Below are 25,848 nucleotides of genomic sequence, written 5' to 3'. Positions count from 1 at the left end.
AAAACAAAGAGAAAGAGAAATCTGCAATATGTACATGAGATTTAAGTTCTTATGAATACAGTAAACTGGTGGTGTCTGTGATATTACGTATTAAACATCTAGTATAAAGCAGTTCAAAGTATTGTACTTATAATAATTCTATAAAATTAGAATTAATAATAAAATTCTTCCTTTTATTTAATCATGTTTAAATATACTAAACTAACAAAATATCGGCTTACAAAGTAAGATTTTATTGTTTAAGCACAGACATTTCAGGTTTATTTCACATTAATGCTGCCTAGTGCTGAAAGTTTGTATTCATTACTGTATCAGTGTAGCACACACAGAGAAAGCTCCTCACTTCTATAATTTTAGCATGATGGCTTCTGCAGTGTAAAACTGAGGGTAGGTATTACTCGATACCAATACTGATACCATGATTTTGATACTTTATAATACCTTATGTGAAATGATAAACTCTAATATGGGTGGAGCTTAATCAAGTCAAAGTTTATGTATATAGGGCTTTTTTACATTTGCTGTCACAAAGCTTTACAGAAAAATCCGAGTCCGAGCCCCCATGAGCAAGTCAGTGGCGACAGTGGCACGCAAAAACACCTTAAAGGCAAGAGGAAGAAACCTTGAGAGGAACCAAGACTCAAAAGGAGAACCCATTCTTCTGTGGTGGACAGCAGATAGTAAAACAATAGCATAGGAGCAAAATGAACAGAGAATAAAGTTTAACCATTTGTATAAAGTATTGAAATACAGAAAAGCAGGAGAAGCAGGAGAAGCACTGGCTCTGATTAAATAGTTCTGGTTTGTGCAGGAGCATCATCATCAGGATCCAAAAAGGAGCGCGAGGTGCTGGACATGGGTATAGAAGCAGTCATTTATGACATGCATACAGAGTGTAATTTAGACAGCCAGTCATGCGTCTAGGTTTTGGAAAAAGCCTGCTTGTTGGCTTCCATATGCTTGTGATTCAGCACTGAATGAGAGAATTTTTCACTAGTTTTACTGAAGTACTGCTGTAGGGTGACAAATAAAAGTTATTCTAAAAATGACTTTTAGACGGAGGATCAGTACAGCTACACAAATCTGTTGATGATTTATTCATGGTTATATTTATTTAATCTGGATCCTATTGGAGCAGGTGGGTGGGCGGGTGGGTTAGTTCAGTTGTATAGCTGGATAAATCACTGATTTATGAAGTCCTTCAGAGATACAGACAGTGTGTAGCTTGGTCCTGCTGGTTGACCAGCATAACAGCATCCACAACACAACATACGCTGGTTTTGCTGGTTACCAGCTATGCCAGTCGATGCTGTTTATGCTGACTCAGCACTCATATAATGTTAAACTTTAATCTAGCCCTTCTCTTTGACCTATTTTTAACAGTCAAGGTGTGCCAATCATATGCAAACTCTAAATTAAGATAAAAGCGCTTTGTCATAGTGTAATAGCTTTGACTGGCATTGCTTCTTTTGAATAAGCTTCTGAAGAAGTTTGTGTGCTGAATGAACCTTCATACATCAGTAATCACCTTTTTTTGGAACATGAACCAAACGCATGCTCCAAGGTGAAATGTACTGTTTTTAAGCTATGCTTTGGAGGTTCAGTACCACAGGTAAATTTACTACTGGTTCCATCTGACTGTTTACTAAGCAGGCCTCCCCGATCAAACTAAGCAGTGACAGCATCAACGTTACAGACAGATTAAGGAGCTGCTTGTACTCAGAGCAAAATAAAGTAACATATTTCGGTACAGTAAAGAAAAAAACACAACATATTCAGAATACATTTAGAATATATATATTGATAAATTCTGTGGGACAAAGCGCTGTAATTTTTACTTTTTTATACTGTTCATTGCTTTCCTTGTTATTAGTTGGCAGTTTTGTTCATGTAATTGTTTTGATTGATTTTTTCATGAAACATATAATCATTCAAATTAATAAAAAAGGAACATTCAATAAATATTTTTTGGCTCTCTTTGCCTGCTTCAGTCCACGGCTGCTGCATAATCCGCTGCCCTTTTATGAATGAGTTCACCGTATTGCAAAAATAAAATCTTGCAAGATTGACTACAAAAAGACTAACTGTGTGATTTTCAGTTAATGATATGTATGAGTCACAGAATGCATGTATATCTGAAAGCGTGTCCACTACACAGAAAGTAGCTTACTAATGCTCAGATTAATAACTGGCTCACTGCAGTGATTTATCAGTCTACTCAGGCTTCAGTGTTTCTAAAGAAGCCATTTTTTAGCTCTTCTTTAGAGGAGGTGTTTACATGCTGTGTGCTGGTTTTCTTTGCAAGATGGTATGTACTTTTTAAATTTACTAAAGAAGTATTCTAAAACTATTCTCCTAAAAATGTAAAAAAGTAATTGTATACTCCTAAAAACTGCTTTTACAAAATGTAACTTGGCGTGAATACAGATGCTTCATTTCTGTGTTCTGAATACTTTTTCTCAGTACTTGTAATCTGTTATATCCCAATCCTGCTGAGTAATCTGACAAAGCTTTCTGTGAAAATATGTCTCTTCCATTTATCTAACTACCCATGTTGTCTTATTTATCTCACCTATAATTAATGTATATAATGTGTACATGTAAATAATAATTTAATGAGAATGTTTTGAAAGACCGTGACCCTGACGGAGAAGCGGCTTAGAAAATGGATGGATGGATGTTTTGAAAGAAGAGTTTTCTCTTCACATGGACTTGTACATGTTAAATAGAAGTCTCTTTCCTTCTTCAATCACAAATGCCACTAGCGACACCTAATGGTGGAACTTTACACTGCATTTCTATTCGTTTTTTTTTTCATATCTGCTTTTATTAGTCAATTAAAGTCAACTCAATAATGTTTATATCGTGTTTATATATATATATATATTCTTACATAGTTGTCATAAAGCCACTTTTACAGTAAATCCATGCTGACACCACTCAAAATAAGCAATAATACCACAGGCCCAATGTGAAAGTGTAAAAATTTATGAAAGATAAAAGTGTAAAAATCTGAAAATATATATATTAGAGTCAATATGAAATAAAGAAAAGACAGGAACATGCCACTGGATAGAAATATTTAGACTAAACAATGATAAATGATGATTACTGTGAAGAAGTATTAAGAAAAAGATTTTTTTTTCTTTTTTTGTTAGTTTTTCCCTCAGTTTTCTTACAAATTAGTCACGTCCAGTTTCAGTTCTCACCAGGCCTCCCCCATAATCCAGAGCTAGGAGGGTGAAGACTAGCACATGCTTCCTCCAAGTCATGTCACCACATCTTTTCGGACTGCTCTTACATAATCTGTATATTGCTTGTATACTTGTGTTTTTTCTGTAAATAATATGCATTATGTTTGTGTTTCACATGTCCAGATATAGTCTGCATACTGCTTGTATATTGTGTACACTGTGTATATTGTATATTGTGTATTGTCTGTAAATAATTTGCACATTGTTTTTTATGTTGCATTTATTACTATAGAGACACCAATAGTTGGGACCAGTTTGTGTGTGGCCAGTAAATCTGATTCTGATTTGCCTCCAAAGACCCTAGAAAAATGATATACATGGCAGCACGGTCTCCAAGAAGTTCCCTACTCTTGGTCACCAGTGGGATGAGTCCAAAAGATTAGTCCAAAATGACCGAGCTACAACTCTGGAGGATCAGGAGAGATTCTGTGGCCTCAGATTTCTTGCCCTGTGTTCTTCAGTCTCGGCAAGCATAATAGTAGAAGACTCATTCCTGCCATGTTGGCAAATGGAGGTCGCACCAATGATTAAATGCAGAGGTAACAACTATAGTGACAAACTGGTTTGTTAAAAAAAATTCTTTAACTAAATTTCTTTTAAAGTTGTATTTCTCTCATATTTTTTGTTTCCAAAGCTTTCCTCATGGAAGCCCAGTATTTAAAGTTACCATCATATACCAAGTTTATCCCTAATCATTGTTTCGTTAAATTAATTAAATGAGGTGCTGCTCGAGTGCAGTGAGAACGCAGGAACCAAACCCGTGTTCCTGGAATACTAGGTCCATTTTTTTTTGTTTTGGTTTTTTTGTGGAAAGACACAACAGGAAACCTGGACAGGAAATTGCATAGTATGTTAGTGTTAAAAATATTTGGCCACATTCACCTCCATGACCATCAACTTCCCCTGGGTACCATACTTCCATGTTCATGTCTGTGGAGCACCACCAACAGCTTTTATAGAAAGAATATAGAATATATATATAATATAGAATGTAGGTGCACCTATAGGTGTACAGACCCAAAGCAAATACTTGAGACAGTTACCTGCACCTGCTGAAGCTGCAGAGCTGTTTTTGGTTGGTTTCAATGTCCCGGGTCCAGCTTACGTTCTGTGCAGGGTGGAACTACTTTTACATTCCCTCCCAGGTTACTCATCAATTAAGAATTGAGTGATACTTTTTTAATCCCACAACTGGGGAAATTCCACCTCCACATTTAACCCATCCATGAAGTGAAACACCACATACACACTAAACAAAGCTGATAAAACCTTCACAAAATCCTGGACACAGTCTGGCAAATATTGTGTCAGTAAAGAGTAAAGCAGAGGTGCCAGATATCACAATTCGTTAGCCCATGTCTGTACATGTGGATTACATGTATGAAAGTAGCTACTGAGCATAAACTAAAATCAGTTCAATTCTTATTTATTCATACAGTATTTTTTCCTCTTTTTCGCAAGAGCATATTCTGTCTCAAGAGAAACCCTGAAAGGAACCAAAACTCAAAAGAGGAACCATAATAACAAAAATACAGAGACAATGAGAATTCTGAGAATGATGAAAAAAAGAAGTGAAATTAGCTTAAACTCAAAATAAAACTGTTCAGGTCAACCAGTGAAAACAAATGACTTTCAAAGACTGAGAACTGATTCTAGTGAACTAGCAAATGAGTGTGGCTTTGAGAACGTTAACATACATGGATAAATAAGTAATGGTGTAAAGCTGGCATGCAAGAGCAGATCAGGACTCAGGAATCAGTCTGAAGGGTAATGTAAAGTGATGATGGACTGTCTGTTAGTGTCTGAGGGCTTCCATCACAACTGGTAGTTATGTGCCAAGCAAGTGGCTCCATGGTGGTCAAGCTGGTCTGGAAACCTGGTGGTGCAGCAGGATGAGCCTGGGTTCGGTTCCCTGACTGTGCTTCCAAAGTCCTTTCTGTGTGGAGTTTGTATGTTCTTCCCGTGCCTGCATGGGTTTCCTCCAGGTGCTCCGGTTTCTTCCCACAGACATGCAGTCAGGCCAGTTGGACATCCTGCATTGCCTCTAGGTGTGAATGTATATGTCGGTCTGTCTGTTTGCCCTGTGATAGATCTGTCCAGGGTGTTTCCTGCCTTCCACCCAATGACCGCTGGGATAAGCTGGGATTTTTAGATTATTTGCATATATTATTATATTTTTTACTTTTATGTTTTATGTTTTAATTTGGTGATTTTATTTTAACATGTTATATGGGCTGTACTGCTAGCATGTCCTGTGTTTTCTTTTTCTGTGAATAATCAGTGATTTTATTTCGAAGTAATTTGAAATATTTTTTTTATTTAAAAAGCACTTTTAGTAGCAATAATAATAATAATAATACTCAGTAGTGGATGTCAGGTGTATATCAGATGTAAATAGATGTAACTAAACAATGAAATGTAAATAGGCCATTAATAGTTTCCACACTGTTTATTCAGTTTATTTGGGTTACAAATACACAGCACAGCTGGTCTTAAAAGATAGATTAGAAAAATGTGAAAAAAGGAGCAGTGGAGAGTTCAGAGGAAGAGGATGGGGGAGAGCAGAGGCCCCAACATGATGAGATGACTCAGCTTAACATTTAGCACTGTTACAAAAGTTCCCCTCACAGCAGCTCATGTCCCCAACGAGTCCAGCTTCCTCAGAGCTGAATGCGTCCCCTCTACAAAGATCTTTGTTCCCACATCCTTTCATAGTCAGCTGAACACCACTAGAGTTGACTGTCAGTGGAGAGAGAGAGCGGCAAAAGTTAGCTCAGTGAATATTAAGCAAAGGCAAAATCAGAAAAAAAAAAATTTATTTCACTTTCATAGTACTTCTTTTTTCAGTGCCCGTTGTCTTTAACTGAATAATATACAATTACCTATCAAGAATATCTTCTTATGTCATAAAAATACCCAGAAAGCATCACGACATTGTGCAAAGGTTTTAGTCACTCAAGATAAATGTTGACGACTATTTTAACTTTTCCTCTAGAACCACAAAACAGCAAAAAACTAAGGAAAATAATTGTAGTCACTACTAAAACCAACGTGATCAGCTCAAATCTCAAATCATTGCCATCAGATGATCAATTAATTACTGATTACACTCTGAGAGGCCTACGTGGACGGTAATTGTAACTGTAAATGCTTTTCCGAGGAGAAATGTTGTAAATGTTAAACCAAACACTGACACACAGACAACACAATGAACTTGAATATTTGTTTATTTGCAGTGTTTTGTTTTTTTTTTTAACAAATGATTATTTTTGGAAAACATAGCATTGATCTTTAACTTAGGTGCCTGAGACTTGAGTAAGCCAGTGCTTTCAGCCCAGAAGTCAGGGGTTTATAGTCACTTTAGTAATAAAATGCCTCAAACAGTTCTTTTTCATTTGGTGAAATTATGTGTAAAAATGAATCTAAATGAAAAGACGAGTGAGCATTGCTCATTTTTTTTATCACCTGTGGAAGTGATGCAACGATCTTGATCTCCCTCACAGTTCACGGTCTGTGAACAGTCTTTATCAGTACAGGTGTAACACTTCAAGCCATTTGGACGGCCCTGTGGCAAAACTAAACAGGTAAAGACAAGTGAAGAGACTTTTCTGCAGTTGAAGGAACTTTATAGCCACATTTCTCGTTCAGTATTCGAAGCTTTTGTTTTTACCTGGCACTTTCTGGCTGTTGCAGAGCTCAGAGTTGCAGCATTTTGAGTTGACAGTCATTTTTATAAACCCCAGGTTTAGGCTCCCACTGACACACTCCTTTGCTTTTGCGCAGTTCTTCGTATTGATCTCCTGTTTGTCACCGTCTAGTGAACACGGCACATGATTAAGTGGAGAAAGTTATGACGGATCTCATTACTTTGCATTGAGGTCTTCCTTACCAGTGTTCATGAAGATGGTTTTGCTGGCACACTGATCCGGACAGTCGGCCTGCGTCTCTTTGCAGGTTTTGTACAGCTCTGGTATGCACTGGTAACACTTCAGTGCCAGCGCTAGAGGACAGCGAGAATCCAGCGTGAACAACGGACCCAATTACAGAGAAAACTCCTGCTTTGTTAAGTTATTTTCTCAAAACCTAGTTTTATAGAAACATTTTGATCTGCAGTTCTACAAAGAACAAATCAAACATTCATCAATGTACTCAAACTTTTAAAAACGTATACAACAAGAACGCGAAATGCAAATATGGAATTGTCTGCATCTAAAATTTTCCACAGTATTGTGTATGTCATGTTCCATACCTTTAGGGAAAAGCACACCGAGAAGTGCCAGTGTTACATGCAGCCTCATTGTTGGTGGAGGTGAGAAATGTGAAAACTCTATGAAAATGCGATAAAAGCAGAACTGGGTGGGTTTTTAGAAGAGACTTTTCAGGACCTCAGAAGTCAAAGAGTCAATGTTTCACAGTCCTGGCTCCGCCCACTCATGGGACCTTCCTCTTACAGCCATTACTGTCCTCATCTGTGTCACTATCTCCTTCAGTTCTGTTCACTCACTGTTAAAGCCCTGTGTTCCAGTTTAGTCTGTCAGTTATTTAACACTGTACAGTGAACAATGTCGCACACTTGACATCAAGTCGGAGTTGGATTGCATGTCTACAGAGGAAAGTTGATGTTTACATAAGAGCCATTTATCTTTTGAGCTTGTGAGGCACAGGACGTGAAAACACTACTTAAGCCTGCTTGTTTTTGAGGTCTAGGACACTGTGAGTCAGACTGGCATTAATATTTCATTTAATGAATCATGCCATGAAATTAAATATAACTAACTGGAATTCTGTTTTCTCCACTTTCTCCACTTTTTTTTACAAAGGATTAATTCAGCCTTCCAGATTTCCAGAGGACACATTTATTAAACATCCATAGGCAGACTGTATGAAATTATTCTTATTGCAAATAGACTGCAAAGTGAATTGCTGGATTGTTTCCACTGTAAAAACTGGAAACTCTGAAGTTTTCTGAGTGATTGGTGAAATATATTTTAGTTTTGTTCATGTAAACCTTTATTTTATTGCTTTGGTTCAGCATTTATTAGAATTGATTAAAATACCACATGAAGTGCACTGTTAGGTTGAACTGACTAAATTTAGTTCGTATTGTGTTTTATTTGTTGCTTATTAGCAGCAACTTAATAAACAATAACATTTCGCATATTGCCAAACAACTAACTTGTTTGTCTTTGTCATGTATATCTGGCAAATCAAGCCTTTGAGAAGAGAATGCACCATTCAAGACTGGGCTGATCTACCAGAAAGACTCCAGAGATGAACGTGAAGGAAGAAAAAATATTTTGATCTCAAATATATTTAATAATTTAATAGAAAACAATTTTTTGTGAGTTAAAGTTCTTGTCGCAGGCCCCGTCATCGGCCCAGGCCTTCGAATGTCTAGACTCTCGCAGATCCTGCAATATAGGGATGGCAGGCACGGAGCCTACCCCTGGGCAACTGGGCGGGGACCACCTGGTGGTGGTGAGGAGAGAGGAGGGGAATGAAAAAAGTCAACAACTGAAAGCAGCAAAGCAGGAGTGTAAGTCGAGTCATCTAAAGACTGGGGTGGAGGCTTGTGATTGGTCAGTGTAATGAGTGCGGTAGCACTGGAGTCTCTCTGGCAGAACTTGTACTACAACTTTCATATCTCGTAAGGCTGGTGACAAGGGTGGTCTTACAGGGCTTAAGGAATTAAGCCCAGAGAAATTAACTGTATTCAGCCCCAAGAGCAGTAGTGACATGTAGCGGAGTGAGCAGTTTCGATGATGTTATTATTGCTTGAACCTCAAAAAAAGAAGTTAAAGTAACCCAGATTTACCAAAATCAGGTCAAAATAAGGGAAGATACTACATGCTCACCCCAATGATGCTTCAATCAAAGGGAAATTTATGAGCTAAATATCAAACAATTTCAAATCACTTTTGGTGATTTAGGCAATAAAAGAAAACATGAAACTCAAATAATGTAACCCACAACTAAAATAATATAAAGCACTCTGGCTTAAGGCACTTCTTGGAAAAGCAACTTGAAACTTGACGTGACAGTTAGAGACCTGCAGTGAGTTGACCTACACGTAGACGTATGTATTTTTTTTAATAATTAAGTTTTTTATAAGTAATTTTTTAAATAATTAAGTATAATTTTTAACCCATTAAATAGCATCAAAACCTGAATGCATCAGAATACACACCACCTTACTTGGAGTTGAGAAGATGGACTTCAGTCCTTCCAAGAGCCCAGGATGGATCTGGAGAAATTCACATACTGTGGGTGTGGCTCCGTTGGTCAAAGCAGCCAGCTGACAGAAGTTCATAGCGGCCTCAATCAGAGACCGGGTTGCGTGTGTCTCTCGCGACTATCTAACAATGAAGAGCTTTGCGAGATTCTAGATATTTGGTCATCTTGTAGGCTGGCACATGGCTGCAGGTAAGGCTCCGAAGTCCATAGGCTGGTTAACGGTTCAGACTTTGTGGGCAATGTTCTGGGTGTGCTTAGATTTTGAGGCCATTCATTATTAACCTAACTAATTCATTCTATTTCGCTGAGATAAATCTATCTCATTCTTGATGTCTCCAGTCTCCTTGGAATGAATCAGGATGAGTGATGGCAACTTGGAGTTGATATTTCTAGAAATTTGTTTTTCTGTTTCTATGTTTTAGTTAAGAGTTACCCTGTGATGTCCAGCAAGAGCTTTTTATTGCCCCATTGTGCAACCTGTGTCCATGCCTGGTGCCAGCATGACTTCCCTTAGGCCATAAAATGTGTAAACACCTTAATCCCATTTATGGCTTTTAGCTCAGACTTTGTGCAGCTAAAGCTTTTAAGCTTTGGGGTTGTGAGGAGGTTGGTAAACAATAGACTTTGGCTCAACCAGATGGTGTCCATTACAGACATCAGGAACTGATGTTGGATGATGATGTTCTGTTCTGAATCACTCCAACTCATCCCAGATATATTGAAGGGACCTCAATCACTCCAGAGAACACAGGTACACTGCTCCACAGCCCAATGCTGGGGGACTTTGTACCCCTGTCAATGCTTTTCCATCACTGTCATTAATTTAGATTAATTAGATTAAGTGACCCTTATTAGTCCCACAACGGGGAAATTTCACCTCCGCATTTAACCCATCCGTGAAGTGAAACACCACATACACTCTAGTGAGCACACACACACTAGGGGGCAGTGAGCACACTTACCCGGAGCGGTGGGCAGCCCAATCCGCAGCGCCCGGGGAGCAGTTGGGGCTTCGGTGTCTTGCTCATGTGCTGTCGGCTCTGGGGTTCAAACCGGTGACCTTCTGGTCATGAGGCTAGTTCCCTAACCTCCAACCCATGACTGCCCCACAGTACTGAAAACATGAACATCTTCCTATGCTGTGATATTATACATGCAGCCAACTCAATTCAAGTAATAAGAAAAAACAAGAAAAGAAAACGAGCACCCAAACCAAGATTTTAGTAGCCAACTTTTCAGCTCTCTGACAGCTCTTTCTGATCCATACAAGATCAATGGTCACTCTTAACCGTTGGTGTGATTTTTGCTCATGTTCACAACATATTGTAGTGTCAGCATAGAGTAAGACAAGTGGAGGCCATGATGCTGCTGGGAGAAGCACTCTGTTTTTTTAAAAACACCAACAGAAAGGCACATACAAAGCTGGAAACTAATGGGGGAGGTGACCACCAGCCAAAAAGTTCACCCCGATGAAGATCCCCCCCCAACACACACACACACACAAAACCCACAGAACTAAACATCCCAACACAGAATGACAATATAAACACATACAACATACCTTTAACTGACAAGCAGCAGCAAAAACAACAAAAACAGTACCTGCTTTGTAGGGCGTGCGTCGCCCATGAGCCTCCTGGCATGGCCATCAGCAAGACCACCCTTCATGAGCTTCTAAAGGTGTCAGCCTATAGAGAGTCACTACAATATTTTTCTTGTTTCCTTGTTTTTATCCCATTTGGGACAACATAAAATGGAAATGACAGGAATTAATTAAACTGAAGTAACTCCTAAGAAGCTAATCCACCGAGTAAAGACACATTTACAACAAGTTATTCTAATGTCTGACATTCCTCTAAAGACCAGAATGTAGTTTTGTCTGATGGTATTTGATGACTATTCCAAATAAAACATTCAAAATCTTATCCATGTGTTGGTCACTGCTTTAGACAGATCTCCTCCATTTGATCTGCTGGATGATCTTTACATGATGCTGTGGGATAATATTCAACAAACAACATGCATTCAGTTTATAATATCATGCAGTTTATTTCACACAGTAAACTATTAATCTCTGAACCACAGCAGAGCTTTAAAGATCTGATGATGGAGAAAAATGCAGGATGATAGAGAAATAAAATCTCCACTGAAAACGAGTGAAATCTCACTCAGAGAACGTTTCTAACGCTGTCATGATATCAGGAGCCACTCTGTGACACTTTAAACCAGCATTTTATCTCACTCAGACATGTCAGGATGGAGCGGTACAAACACATTATTTAAAATATACATGCAGTGACATATTCTTATGATCATAATTCAGACACTCACTACCTTATAAATGATCATTCTAAGCAGCTTCAGCTTTAACTGTGCTGCTCCACTGTTACTGACGTCTTCACTGGTAAGATCCTCAGAGGATGAACAGACCGATTACAGAAATACGGTAAAACTCTCTGAGTGAAAGTGTGTGTTATAGTGTGCAGGTGTGTGTTGGTTAGAAGATCAGTGAAGGTCACTTTCCCCCTGTCCCAGTCCAGCTGCACTCTGACCCTCTGCGGCTTCTCTTTAGGGGTGAAGGAGTGAACTGCCTGTCCTGGACAGCGAATCTGATATTCACCAAAAACATAATACAGCCTCCATGCTGAACCCCAGACAGAGTTTCCTTGTCTTGTTCCAGACTCTGTGATCACACCTAGTGACCAGTTATCACTGTCTTCAACCTGGACGTCCCAGCAGTGAATCCCTGAGTTAAAACCCTCAGAACCCAGAACACACCAGGTCTTTTCAAATCTCTCTGGATTATCAGGAATTGTTGATCTCTGTTTCCTGTTTTGTACAGTAGTGAGATCATCAGACAGGTGGAGGTCTGGATGTGCAGTGTTGGGGTCCAGAGTAACAGGGGCTGAGGAGAGAGAACACAATGAAACATCATGTTTTTCTCTCATTTCTGTAAATGTTTTACCTCTACAGACTGTTTTCTTTACCATGCCTTCAGCATGTGGTGATAGTATAAAGGAAGACTGATTGAGGGAGGGGGGAGGACTTAGAGAACTTGGGGTGGAGTTCTGGGCAGCTTCTGCATGTAGCTTGAAGGCCAGACCCCCCACCCCTCATAACTGTAGCAGGACTGATGTAGGACAGAGGAACAGGGAAGAGATGTGGTGGCACTGAGGATTGCAAACACTTTGTCACAGGAGCAGAAGGTGATGATGTGAATTTATAGGGTGTTAGACTGGAAGAAGTATGTGTTTGAGGTATGTTCCCTCCCCAAACCTCGGTTAAACCATAACTACATTTAGAGGTAGATTCCAGATCCTGGACTAAATGTTGATGTGCAGCACTTAAGAGTGTTTTCAGCAGCAAATATATCATTACTTAGATTTTTTATTATACATACAGTATATAACATATACACTCACCAGCCACTTTATTAGGTACACCTGTTCAGTTGCTTGTTAACACAAATAGCTAATCAGCCAATCATATGGCCACAATGCATTGCATTTAGGCATGTAGAGGTGATCAAGACAACTTGCTGAAGTGCAGGCCGAGCATCAGAACGGGGAAGAAAGGGGATTTAAGGGACTTTGAACGTGGCGTGGTTGTTGGTGCTAGACGGGCTGGTCTGAGTATTTCAGAAACTGCTGATCTACTGGGATTTTCACGAACAACCATCTCTAGGGTTTACAGAGAACGGTCCGAAAAAGAGGAAATATCCAGTGAGTGGTCAGTCATGTGGACAAAAATGCCTTGTTGATGTGAGAGGTCAGAGGAGAATGGGCAGACTGGTTCCAGATGATAGAAAGACAACAGGAACTCAAATAACCAACCAAAATCTCTGAGGAACGTTTCCAACACCTTGTTGAAAGTCTGCCATGAAGACTTAAGGCAGTTCTGACGGCAAAAGGGGGTCCAACCTTTTACTAGCAAGGTGTACCTAATAAAGTGGCAATAAAGTGAGCATATTTATACATTGTTGGGGGAAAAAACCCATATCTCCATTTTTCTCATTTTCTATTTTTAGACATAATTAAAAAAAAAACTGGTACCATGTATTTTGTGTGTAAATGTCAGGATGAATGGACTAAAAGAAATGAGCCAAAAAAGCCTGGTTCCATTCACTTACGCTAAATATACAAAGATACAAAGTTTTGTCCGACAGCAGCGATACATGTGTGTGTGTATATATATATATATATATATATGTGTGTGTATAATTGATTTGATTTATCTGAATCTGTTTAAACACGGATTCTTCTTTAACTGGAGTTTATTTTATCTCTACACTTCCCACTTGATCTGAGTGAGATTTCTGCACAGTACAGTATTCATACTTTCACTTAAGTACAGTTTCAGTCTCCTTTTTACCCCCTGAATAAAGAGAACATGATAACATGTTACTAATAGCTTATAAACAGTGTGTCATTAGTGCAGAAGCAGGCTGTGTGTGAGAGATCAACCCTAAGAGAAACAGAACTTACTGTACTGGAGAACCTCCTGCATGTTCTCCCACACTCTGAACTTCAGGTTGGAAAGGTGCTTCCCAACATTGATCAGAGCTCCTGAAGTCTTCTCTGGATCCTTTGGTGTGAGCTGAGCTCTGAGAACAGAAGACTGTGTGAAATATATCACTGTAGAAACTTTACAGCCGGTCATTTATTTCACTAAATATCAATATTTGATCAGATTTATTGTCTGGAGAGTCAGTAATTCTGTAGTTTCTGTTAAATAAATATTTCTGCTTCTGTTCTCATCACTACAACATTAACACACTGTCCTTATTCCCCCTCATTTCATTAGAATACACTCATATTTACAATAAACACAATATACTGTAGATTTAATGTAATAATTACTGTAGCATTAGATAAAATGTGTGGTCTGACATTTACTCACTGTTTCTCTGTGGACTTGAAGTTCTGAGAGGGAAACAAAAAGAACATTGTAGTTAAAAGTGAAGAGACTTTTCAGGAGTTTTTCAGATGAAACACACAAAGCCTAGTAAACACAGTGCTAAAGCTCCCTGCATCTTTTAGAGGAGGTTATTGTTTAACAGGATGTATCATTTCTTATAAGCTCTACATTACCCCAAAAGCCCTGTACACTTATTTAGAAAAATACTATATGCTAATTTGGAAGTTCTGCACTAGTTATGAACATTCCGGCTCTTTTCAGTGAGTCAGATCACTTGATTGAGCTGACTTACAAGCGCTCCAGCACAGCTCTTTATTTATTAGCATCATTTTCATGTTTGTTTATTTATTTATATTTTGATGCATTTTGAGAAGGATCACAAGCTAGGTAAGCAAAATGAATCAAATCCATCAACCAGTCGTCAACAAACAGACGCAGGTGAAGATCTAATGAGGCTCACTTGGAAACACGGCTAAGAATTACAGGAGAACCACCAACAACAGAACCAGAGCCAAACTAACAACAAGCAGCAGGTTTGTGGATGATGAGGCGGCAGAGCCTGAACGTTCAGAGGATCCAGGAGAAGCTCCGCTGATGATCAGATACAGAGTCAGAAGATGAGTTTCCTCCCAGCAGAGCTCAGTACTGTACTCTACTTGGTGTCTGTGGCTCTGTGAGCATTAATGAAGCTGTAATAATCGTTTATGGGGCTTCTGGTGTTGTTCACTGTAAAATGTGCTGACTCTGCTAAAGTCAGTGGAGATTAGTGAGATGTTGCTAATTCTACTTTGGCTCTCAGTGAATTTGCTGGCAGTTGATCAGATTACAGGTTCAGTTATTTGGTTTATTTTACTGCTGTTGGTTTTTGCCGCAGTTTAAGTTCCTTTTCTGGGAGATGCTGTTCACATCTGAGTGTTACTGTATTAGCAATATGCTAACAGACCAGCTAGTCTTCAGTTAATGACTCAGTGTGTTATCACTGTGTGTGATTAGAGCGCCCTCTGCTGGAATCTGCGCTGTAGTACCAGATTCACCTCTCACTTAATATCTCAGCACTCATTATTAATAGAACTAGAGAAAGAAAATTCTTTAAATAATACAGATGGTTTAGTAACATTATGTCCTGTACTGTACACTGTAAAAATGGCTCATTAGACCAATTTAAAAAGGAATGACTTTGTGTGGTAACAAGTAAATTAACTAGTTTTATTCAACCTAAATGAATATTTTGAATGAACAAGTCAATCAATCAAAGCATTTATGAGTTAAATAAACGATCAATTTCTTGTACTACATGAAGTCATTTTTTGGGGGTTGATCTGATGGGCCATTTTTTACAGTGTATAAATTATTCATTTGAGCAAACAGCATGTTATGTACCCAAGAGTTACGTTTGTGTTCTGATTAAAGACAAAACACTCACACCCCTCTACACACTCAAACACTCATATTCAAAGCCTGTCTCTGTTTGTAGAGCATCCTGTGGAGGAGATCCTATTGAATCAAGCTGTGACCAGCCATCATCTACCCATCTGAAAAGGGAGATTTCAATTGGCTGCTGATCATCCAGACAGAAGAGTCTGAGTTTCTCACTGTGCAGAATGCAGAGCCCCCAGACCCTGCTGGAGATCTCTGACTCCTGCTCTCGAGAAGAGCCTCACAATAGTCCTTCAGTGCGAGATTTCAGGGAGGCTCATCGTTAGAAGATCTGGCTCTACAAACTAGACCTTCTTGAGACTCCTTATTTTCCCAAAACCTTATTCACGTTTGCTTTTCTTATTGCTATCTAAAGGAACTGACATTTATCAGAAGAGCAAGCAGAAAAGAAATAGTATTTTTTTATGTTTAAGTGACAGAGAGACTAATAGAAAGAAAGCAACAAATAAAGAAGCATTACATACCAGTAAGAACAGAACGTCGTCAGCTTTCATTTGCTTCTGTATGTTCCTGATTGTGTCTGAAAGAGCTGATATTTCTCCATTCATCTCTTCAGTCTTCCTTCTCATCATCTGACTCTTCTGCTCCTCTTCCTCCTTCAGTGCAGCTATCCTTGCTGCTTCTTCTTCTCTTAGAAACTGGTGAAGCTTCTCAAACTCCTCCTTTATCTGCCTCTCTGTGTGCTGAGCCTGCGTCTGGAATGAGAGACGATTAGGAAACACAAACTCTAACAGATGATCTAAAAGCGTTTAGCACCTACAGGAGAAGTTGACCCTCATCAGAAACATGACCTCAGCAACATATTTCACAGTTCAAGATGATGTTTCACCTTAATGTGGGCGGCTGTTTGGTCATAGTCTTGTTTAGCTTTATGTAAGACCTTCAGATTCTTCTGTAGAGGCTCCAAAGCAGACTTGAGTTTATTCTGCAAATAAACAGCAGTTCAGCTTTATACATTCTGATCAGTTAAAATGTTTCAGAGTGGACAACTGCTCAAAGGTTTTATAGCTTAGTTGATAAAACAACAGGCCATTTTTATGACCTGATTATTCTGAGTTTATAATTCAACCATATTTTCTGCCCTTTGCCCTTAACCCCCACCCACTGACCTCACATTTAACATATTTAAGTTAATCAGTTACTCAACTGAGAAAGTTTATACATCTTGTTTCTCATATTTTAGACAGAAGTCCTACCTTAAAGTCAGTCACAGCTTCATCTGTTGGGCTGAGTTCATGATTTTTATGGTTCTTTGAAGTCTGACACACCACACACACAGGCTGCTGATCATCCAGACAGAAGAGTTTGAGTTCCTCATTGTGCAGAACGCAGAGCCCCTCAGACCCTGCTGAAGATCTCTGACTCCTGCTCTCTAGAAAAGACTCACAAAGGTTCTTCAGAACAAGGTTACTGAGAGGATCTTCTTTGGTGGATCTTCTTCTGCAAACTGGACATTCTCGAGACTCCTTAGCTTCCCAGAACCTCTGCAGACAGGTTTTACACACACTGTGGCTGCACGGCAGAATGACGGGATCATTGAAAATGTCACGGCACACAGGGCATAACAGATCGTCCTCTGGTAGAGCGCTTTTAGATGCCATGTTCTTCAAGCTGCTGGTCTCTTTTTTTCACGGTTTCTCTTGTCCAGATGCCTCTTACACTTTATTTGATGTCTGTACTGAACACAGCAGGAGTGTTCAGAATCACCCGCTGTAGTCCTTCATCTCACTGTCTTCAGATCTCTTCAGAAAGATGGTTTAATAAAGTCAGAATTGTTAGATAAGAGCTTTTATGAGTGTCTCTTTTCCAGGGTGAGATTGAAAGAGTAGAGAGACGATCAACAGAGGGACAGAATGAGGTTCAGTTTCCTCCAGCAGGCAGTCGGTGTAGGAGAGGAGGAGCTCTGAAAGGGAGGAGCTGAACAGGTGTAGAATTTTCATTTTTTGTTGACTGACTGTTCCTGTAACTCAATCTTGGGCGTTGGCTGCTCATGTAAAGATCCGGGGCTCAACTCAGTTCACTGTAACATTGTTTTTCTCTCCCACAGATCATCTCATCATCTCTAGCAGCTTTTTTGTTGTTGATGTAGCTATTTTTGCTATTTATAATGTTCTATCACTTATTGTTATTGTAGTTCCTGCTGACTGGTGAAGAGTTCCTGGAAGCTGGCAGTTTTAAACCTTGAAAATGACTCCTTCCCATTCATTTCTATCTTGTTGCCGACACAAATACTTGTCCATTTACAAATAAGCTAATATTATGTATTTCAATATGATGGCTTTACAGTGGAGATTTACAGCTGTAGATCTGTCACATCTGCAGCCTCCATTTTACCTGAATGCCTACAGAGATCTCTCTCTCCTCAGCAAAGAATGAACAAACTGCTTTGGGCTAAGTCTCCCAAAAGGATCTTAGAATTGTTGTAACTGCTAAATGCATGATGATCACAGGGAAATTCTCTTGGAAATCAAGAGTTGACTCTGCTTCAGAATTGATTGGTTTTGGAGCTGCAGGCAACTTCATTGATAGAGGACTGGTGAAGTGACAGACTCCACTGACTTCAGCCCCCCCCGACACACACACACTGTTGAGGGCAGTTGATGATTGTCTGTTGACAGAGAGATTGTTGACTGAAACTAAGTCAACTAAGTAAACACAAGCCATGTTTTTCATGGGGTAAAGATAAAATCAGTAAATGAGGATTTTAAAAACTGTATCAGTTTGTGTTTACAAGCTGCATCTGTAAAAAGTTTTAGTGAAGTGCCTTCCAGAAAGAAGGCTCTTATATTGCTACTCTGCAGGCCACGGGACCATTGACCTGCAGCTGGGAACCACAACACCTAAGAATCGAATTTGTTCACCATCAAACCTAACATCTAAGGTACTGAGGGGTACACTGACGAAGCATTAAATTAAGATACATTCACCCCTTTACTTCTGCTGCTAGGGCAGGCTTCTTTTTAAAGGAAAGTAAGATGATGGTTTACACCCCTGTTTAGACTACTGTGCTCTAAATTCAGTCACTGTAAAGTACCATCATCCACCACCACTAATCCAGGCTGCACTTAAACAGTTGCAGGCAGTGTAGATTTTAACAAAATTAGATGCACAAAGCACATGGTATCTGGCTAGAATAACGAATGATAACAAATGTAAAACTGCTTCCTTATCCTCTACAGGGCACTATGAGTAAACAGCCTTTAATAAGTATACATTATGGCCTGTACAACACCCCCACCTGCTTTCTGAGTTATATCTGAGATAAAGGAGGGGTGTGTACATATGGATGACAGCAAGGTAGGGGCTGTGATTCAGTGTCCCAAACTCAAAATATTTAAATGTTTACAAATATTTCTAGGATTTTATATATACATTTACTTTAGTATTAGCTTCACTTACTTTTCTGCTGTGAAGGAAAATTAAGATTTTACCATAAACCAAATCTGCCTCTACTGCTTTTGAATCTCTTAATAATTTAGTCATGTTGTGATGAGCACATTGAATGCACATTTAGTTTGATTTGCTACACATAGAAATTTAATAATGAATTTCTGATTTTCCTTCTATGAACTTACATACTCTGTTGGACTCATTACATGAGGGGTCAGTCAGCCAATCAGAGAGGAGAGGGGAATCCAAAACAAGGAGGTGAGAAGATGGCGGGAGAGAGAATTCGGGCATGGTGATTGAGCGTGGGCAGTTTCACCCTTGGATCTATTTTCTGTTTTTTAAGGTTCACCATTAGCAGTTGTGCGCATGACTTTTGCTGTTGGTGGCTTTATTTTTTTCATGGAAGGACAGAGTTGAACCACAGTGAAACCGACGAGTGGTGAGCAACCCGTGGAACTTGAGACCAGTGGGTCTCCACGTGCTTATTAGCACATACTCTCTCTCTACCATTCAACCCTCACTCTTGTGGAACTGCATATGTTGAAATGCGGGATAGCTGAATCCCTATATTGATTTTTAGGCAGCGAGTGCATTGTACGTATAGTATCTGTATGTTTATGCACATGTGTATATACACATCTTTGCACGAATATTTTTGGGTGTCTAGGGAAAGGATGGCACTTGTAAATAGATCATTAATTGCTGCAACTGCTGTGGTAAAGAGTTGTTTGCGTGCTGAGCTCAATTGACCGTCCCGACCTTAATGGTGTTCGTAAGAGCATTCTTTGTGGAACCCCATTAAACTAAATTTCACTAGTACATATCTTACACATTTCACTATAGTACGGGGTAAGATTACTGGGTGCTTTTTACAATATCAGCTTCCATTCTGAAGTCTCTGGGTCCCATGTAAAATAAAGGTCAATTGTAGATCAATGATGAACTATAATTCAAGGAATAAAGACTTAGAAGACATGAAATAGTAATTTGTGATATGGCACCACTTCCTTATGGGTGCCCAACATTCATCTTTAGTACTAAAAGATCACTGAAATTTAGAATATATTAAAAGCACTGTCACTGTGTCACTCACTTTATAGTTTCTTACCATCAAAGTTAAAAAAAGAAAATACTAAGGCTCACAAATTGTTACATATATGGGAATTTTTATCATGTTTACCACACTGATGAAATTATTTCACCTTTATAGTGATGGCAGTCAGCTGGAGATCCTCCTTAGATGATTGTGAGTATGTACTCACCTTAGTGGGTCAGAGTGTGTTACAGTGCTACTACTACTATTCCTAGTTCTATGCATCCTGAAATGCAAAGAACAGGTATATTTGTGAATAGGTTTTTGTGAGATAAGGATCAGGATGTGTACATTTTCGTAATTACATATACATTTTACATTATTTGACAGTTAAAATTAAACAGGCAAACCACCTCAAACACTGTTTAAGACACATACATAAAAGTTCTACATGGGTATCAGTTATGGGTATACACTAACATTCAGGGACTGTCACTAAACATGATATTATCTCATAATCTCATTATTTTTATTCATGAAGTATTCTGCTTGTTGTTGTCATTTTTTTATAGACACTTAATTAAACAGTAACCAACTTTGCAAAGAATCAGGGATACTGAATACTTTGTAGGGAACAGATAAACTGGAAGGTCTTACATAACAATCAAAACAATGAAAAACTTGTAGTTCAATGTAAACCTTGTTCGTTACACAGTTCACAGAAATTTGTAAATTGCAATTACGTATGCAGTAATTAGTCTCTGCACTCAGAACTTAATTCTCATAGTATCACTTTTTTTCTTTACTAATACTTTTACTTGTACTCAAGTATCATTACAGCAATAGTACTTTTAGTTCATTAATGATTTTTCATTTTCACTGCTGATAATATATATATATATATATATATATATATATATATATATATATATATATACCATAATTCAGACACTCACTACCTTATAAATGATCATTCTAAGCAGCTTCAGCTTTAACTGTGCTGCTCCACTGTTACTGACGTCTTCACTGGTAAGATCCTCAGAGGATCACCAGACCGATTACAGAAAAACGGTAAAACTCTCTGAGTGAAAGTGTGTGTTATAGTGTGCAGGTGTGTGTTGGTTAGAAGATCAGTGAAGGTCACTTCACCCCTGTCCCAGTCCAGCTGAACTCTGACCCTCTGCAACTTCTCTTTTACTGTAAGAAAGTGATCTCGCTGTCCTGGGTAGTGTATTCCATATTCACCGATATAACACAGACCCCACACTGAACCCATGAAAGAGCTTCCTTTCCTTGTTACAGACTCTGTGGTCACACCTAGATACCAGATATCATCACAGTCTCCAACCTGGACATCCCAGCAGTGAATCCCTGAGTTAAAACCCTCAGAACCCAGAACACAAGGACACTCATTAAATCTCTCTGGATTATCAGGAAGTGATGATATCTGGTCTCTGATTTCTACAGCAGTGAGATCTTCAGACAGGTGGAGGTCTGGATGTGCAGTGTTGGGGTCCAGAGTAACAGGGGCTGAGGAGAGAGAACACAATGAAACATCATGTTTTTCTCTCGTTTCTGTAAATGTTTCACCTCTACAGACTGTTTTCTTTACTGTGAGTGAAACAGCTTTAGAGGTAGATTCCAGAACTCAGATCAACTTTAATCCTGGACTAAATGTTGATGTTCAGTTCAGAGCAGCACTAAAGTGCATGTTCAGTAGTGAGTGGTCATTACAGTCCAGTGACTGATCTGATCTGAGTGCAGCATTTTTCTGTAGGGATTCACTCACAGAGCTGAACGTCCATCAACATCTTCACTCTCATTGACTTTCATACTTACTTCTAACAGGAAAGATACATACTTTTAAAGATACATAATACAGAAATATTATATATACATTATTATATCTCTGTATATGTAGTAAAAAATATCCCTTTAAAAATGTTCTTTTTTGGACAAAAAACTTTTGCACCAGACGTGAGCAGCTCATGCACAAGAGAACTGTCTGATAGAAGCTCTCCATTCACTTGTATTCATGTCAGGGTGTCTTCAGTCCAAACATACAGGCACATCTGACACTAGATCACTGTAGGACCTTCTCCTCTTCTACAGACACTGAACTATCTCTTAACAGACCTGTCAATCACCTTATAGCTTCAAAATTAAAACTTTCTTGTGACAGAACAGAAAATGATGTGCTACAACTGACACTCTAAAGACTGTAAAGTTAAAAGTAGAAGCTACTCAATAATATAAAGCACAGAGTGGATTATTTGTGTTGTAATAATAATAATAATAATAATAATAATAAACTACACATACCTAACAATGTGAAAAAACTATTTAAAACAATTTAATTAACAAATAAAATTGAAATTGACGTGTTTCTATTTTATAAATATATAAAAATCATAATAAAATATAAATATTCACATCAATTTGAATTAAATACATTTTTACGGTTGTAGTTGGATTAATAACATATTTGCAAAGACTAGAATTGATTTAACTAGAATTAATTTAAAGAAATATCCATCCATCCATTTTCTTCTCCCTCAGGGTCGCGGGGTTGGTGGTGGTGGTGGGGGGGGGGGGAGGGTGCTGGATATACCCTGGACAGGTCACCAGTCCATCGCGTGGCACTTAAAGAAATATTTTAATGATAAAAGGAATAACAATCTATTTTAACCTATTAGCTTTTCTAATTCATGTATTTGTTTGTAAACACGGATTCTTCTTCTTTAACTGGAGTTTATTTTATCTCCACACTTCCCGTTTGATCTGAGTGAGATTTCTGCACAGTACAGTATTCATACTTTCACTTAAGTACAGTTTCAGTCTCCTTTATACCCCCTGAATAAAGAGAACATGATAAAATGTTACTAATAGTTTATAAACAGTGTGTCATTAGTGCAGAAGCAGGCTGTGTGTGAGAGATCAACCCTAAGAGAAACAGAACTTACTGTACTGGAGAACCTCCTGCATGTTCTCCCACACTCTGAACTTCAGGTTGGAAAGGTGCTTCCCAACATTGATCAGAGCTCCTGATGTCTTCTCTGGATCCTTTGGTGTGAGCTGAGCTCTGAGAACAGAAGACTGTGTGAAATATATCACTGTAGAAACTTTACAGCCTGTCATTTATTTCACTAAATATAACACAATATACTGTAGATTTAAATGCAATAATTACTGTAGCATTAGATAAAATGTGTGGTCTGACATTTACTCACTGTTTCTCTGTGGACTTGAAGTTCTGAGAGGGAAACAAAAAGAACATTGTAGTTAAAAGTGAAGAGACTTTTCAGGAGTTTTTCATATATAATAAATTTCATATATAATAAATAAATTATTGCCTAAAATCCAAACAACACTGATCAGAGAGAGAGAGAGAGAGAGAGAGTAACAGATACAGACAGAGAGGAACAGAAAGAGAGGGAGAGAGAGAGAGAGAGACAGAGAGACAGAGAGAGAGAGGGGAACAGAAAGAGAGGGAGGGAGAGAGAGAAAGAGAGAGAGAGAAAGAAATGGTAAAGAGTCTTACCTGTAAGAAGAGAACGTCCTCAGCCTCCATCTCCTTCTCTATGTTCCTGATTGTGTCTGAAAGAGCTGAGATTTCTCCATTCATCTCCTCAATCTTCCTTCTCATCATCTGGCTCTTCTGCTCCTCTTCCTCCTTCAGTGCAGCTATCCTTGCTGCTTCTTCATCTCTTAGAAACTGGTGAAGCTTCTCAAACTCCTCCTTTATCTGCCTCTCTGTGTGCTGGGCCTGCGTCTGGAATGAGAGACGATTAGGAAACACAAACTCTAACAGATGATCTACAAGCGTTTACCACCTACAGGAGAAGTGGACCCTCATCAGAAACATGACCTCAGCAACATGTTTCACAGTTCAAGATGATGTTTCACCTTAATGTGGGCGGCTGTTTGGTCATAGTCTCGTTTAGCTTCCTCTAAGACTCTCAGAATCTTCTGTAGAGGCTCCAAAGCAGACTTGAGTTTATCCTGTAAACCTGTATCCAGCAGTTTAACTGAACGCGTTCTCCACACTCAATGAACAACTGAATGAGCTATTTGCATTTGAAGGTTAGATTGCACACAGCAAAGAACTAAGTCTGGACTTCAGACAGAAGGTCCTATATTTTACAGTCCACTCACTGACACACTAACCTGTCTAACATGCATAACTGGAAAATCTGGAACTGAGAAAAAGAGAAACACCACAGATTCTGTGTAAAGAGGAGTTGTACACCAAGTTTCCTACCTTAAAGTCAGTCAGAGCTTCATCTGTTGGACAGAATTCATGATTTTCATGGTTCTTTGAAGTCTGACACACCACACACACAGGCTGCTGATCATCCAGACAGAAGAGTTTGAGTTCCTCATTGTGCAGAACGCAGAGCCCCTCAGACCCTCTCTGACTCCTGCTCTCTAGAAAATCCTCACAACTTTTAGATTCCATTTTCTCCAACAACTGCCGGCCCCTTCTTCTAATGGTTTCTCCTGCCCAGTCTCTTTCAGTTTATGGATGTCTGTACTGAACACAGCGGTGTTCAGAGTCACTCACTGTAATTCTTCATACTCACTGACTTCAGTGAGCTGGTTAATAATGTCAGAGTTGTTAGAGTCTCAGTCAGGGTGAGATAGAAGGAGTGAGGTCCAGCACAGGGACAGTATGAGGTTCAGTTTCCTCCAGCTCGTAGTGTGAGGGAGAGGAGGAGCTCTGAAAGGGAGGAGCTGAACAGGTGCATAATGCTCAAGAAAGGATCTGCAGCTCGGCCCAGTTTCTTATTGGATTATTTTATCCTCTCACAGATAATTATAATAAATCTATAAATGTGCACTTCATATTTTTTATATGTTGTTTGTTAACAAACAAAATACACATGATATGCAGACCTGGTGCACATAAACTACCCACATGCCTGCGTAAAAGGTTACATTCCACAAAATCAACAGACCTCAAAGGAGCAGGTGGAGCGTCCCACAGTTTTAGCGGTATGACCTCAAATGCTCAAATGTAAATGGAACAGGCAGTGAATTTAACTTATTTCAACTAAAAGAATGAGCTGATAAATGAGGATGAACATCAGCCCCATACGCAGGAGCCTGACCGTGCAGTGATCTGTAGGTCTCTGTAAGAAAAGTGAAAACAGGCTTGTAACAGAAAATAAAAAGGTGAAAAAGATTTTTCTCCAACAAAGCCATTCCTAAATCTGTCTCCTCGTTTCCTCTCTGTCTACTCATACACTCCCCTCAAATGCCCTGATACACAGAAACAGTTTATTTACAGTTATTCAGATGAAATGATAATCACTCTGTTCATAAAATCAAACAAAAAGCAGGATATAAAATATAAAAGATCATTTTAAACAAACTGAGTCTCTTAAATGCTCCAGCAATGTGCGATTGAGACGCACGAGACGTTTCTCTTACGCTTTAACACTGAATCACTTCACAAACATCAGAATTCAATATCAGAATTAAACCATCACAAACCTAGTTTCAGGGATTCACCGAAGCTTTTTATTTCCATAAAGTTTATTATTTATTTCTAATAGTCCATGTTAGTTTTTAAATAAGCTC

At 38.8% G+C, this 25,848-nt stretch overlaps 3 protein-coding genes across 3 annotated transcripts; all 3 read right to left on the bottom strand.

The window, feature by feature from the left end:
• Nucleotides 1-5,684: 5,684 nt before the first annotated feature.
• On the bottom strand, nucleotides 5,685-7,634 carry LOC108414538 (urokinase plasminogen activator surface receptor-like). The gene is given in 6 exon segments (XM_017687414.2): nucleotides 5,685-5,856; nucleotides 5,858-5,993; nucleotides 6,720-6,830; nucleotides 6,925-7,068; nucleotides 7,144-7,254; nucleotides 7,504-7,634. Coding segments are annotated over 6 exon segments (615 nt in total). The 5' UTR covers nucleotides 7,553-7,634; the 3' UTR covers nucleotides 5,685-5,792.
• A 4,067-nt stretch (nucleotides 7,635-11,701) lies between these two features.
• On the bottom strand, nucleotides 11,702-17,443 carry LOC108414544 (tripartite motif-containing protein 35-like). Its single transcript, XM_037541249.1, has 6 exons — nucleotides 17,039-17,443; nucleotides 16,672-16,767; nucleotides 16,307-16,537; nucleotides 14,388-14,410; nucleotides 13,973-14,091; nucleotides 11,702-12,393 (listed from the first exon to the last, which is right to left on the bottom strand). The coding sequence occupies exons 1-6, from the start codon at nucleotides 17,441-17,443 to the stop codon at nucleotides 11,855-11,857; spliced, it is 1,413 nt and encodes a 470-aa protein (XP_037397146.1). The 3' UTR covers nucleotides 11,702-11,854.
• Nucleotides 11,702-24,842, bottom strand: LOC119264052 (nuclear factor 7, brain-like). Its single transcript, XM_037541254.1, has 7 exons — nucleotides 24,830-24,842; nucleotides 24,172-24,275; nucleotides 23,807-24,037; nucleotides 23,496-23,518; nucleotides 23,229-23,347; nucleotides 21,225-21,795; nucleotides 11,702-11,822 (listed from the first exon to the last, which is right to left on the bottom strand). Exons 1-6 carry the CDS (start codon nucleotides 24,840-24,842, stop codon nucleotides 21,257-21,259), a joined length of 1,029 nt encoding a protein of 342 aa, XP_037397151.1. The 3' UTR covers nucleotides 11,702-11,822; nucleotides 21,225-21,256.
• Nucleotides 24,843-25,848: the final 1,006 nt, after the last annotated feature.

The sequence above is a fragment of the Pygocentrus nattereri genome, chromosome 9 (assembly GCF_015220715.1).
Source record: "Pygocentrus nattereri isolate fPygNat1 chromosome 9, fPygNat1.pri, whole genome shotgun sequence".
Classification (NCBI taxonomy): Eukaryota; Metazoa; Chordata; class Actinopteri; order Characiformes; family Serrasalmidae; genus Pygocentrus; species Pygocentrus nattereri.
This window is presented reverse-complemented; position numbering and strand designations above follow the sequence as displayed.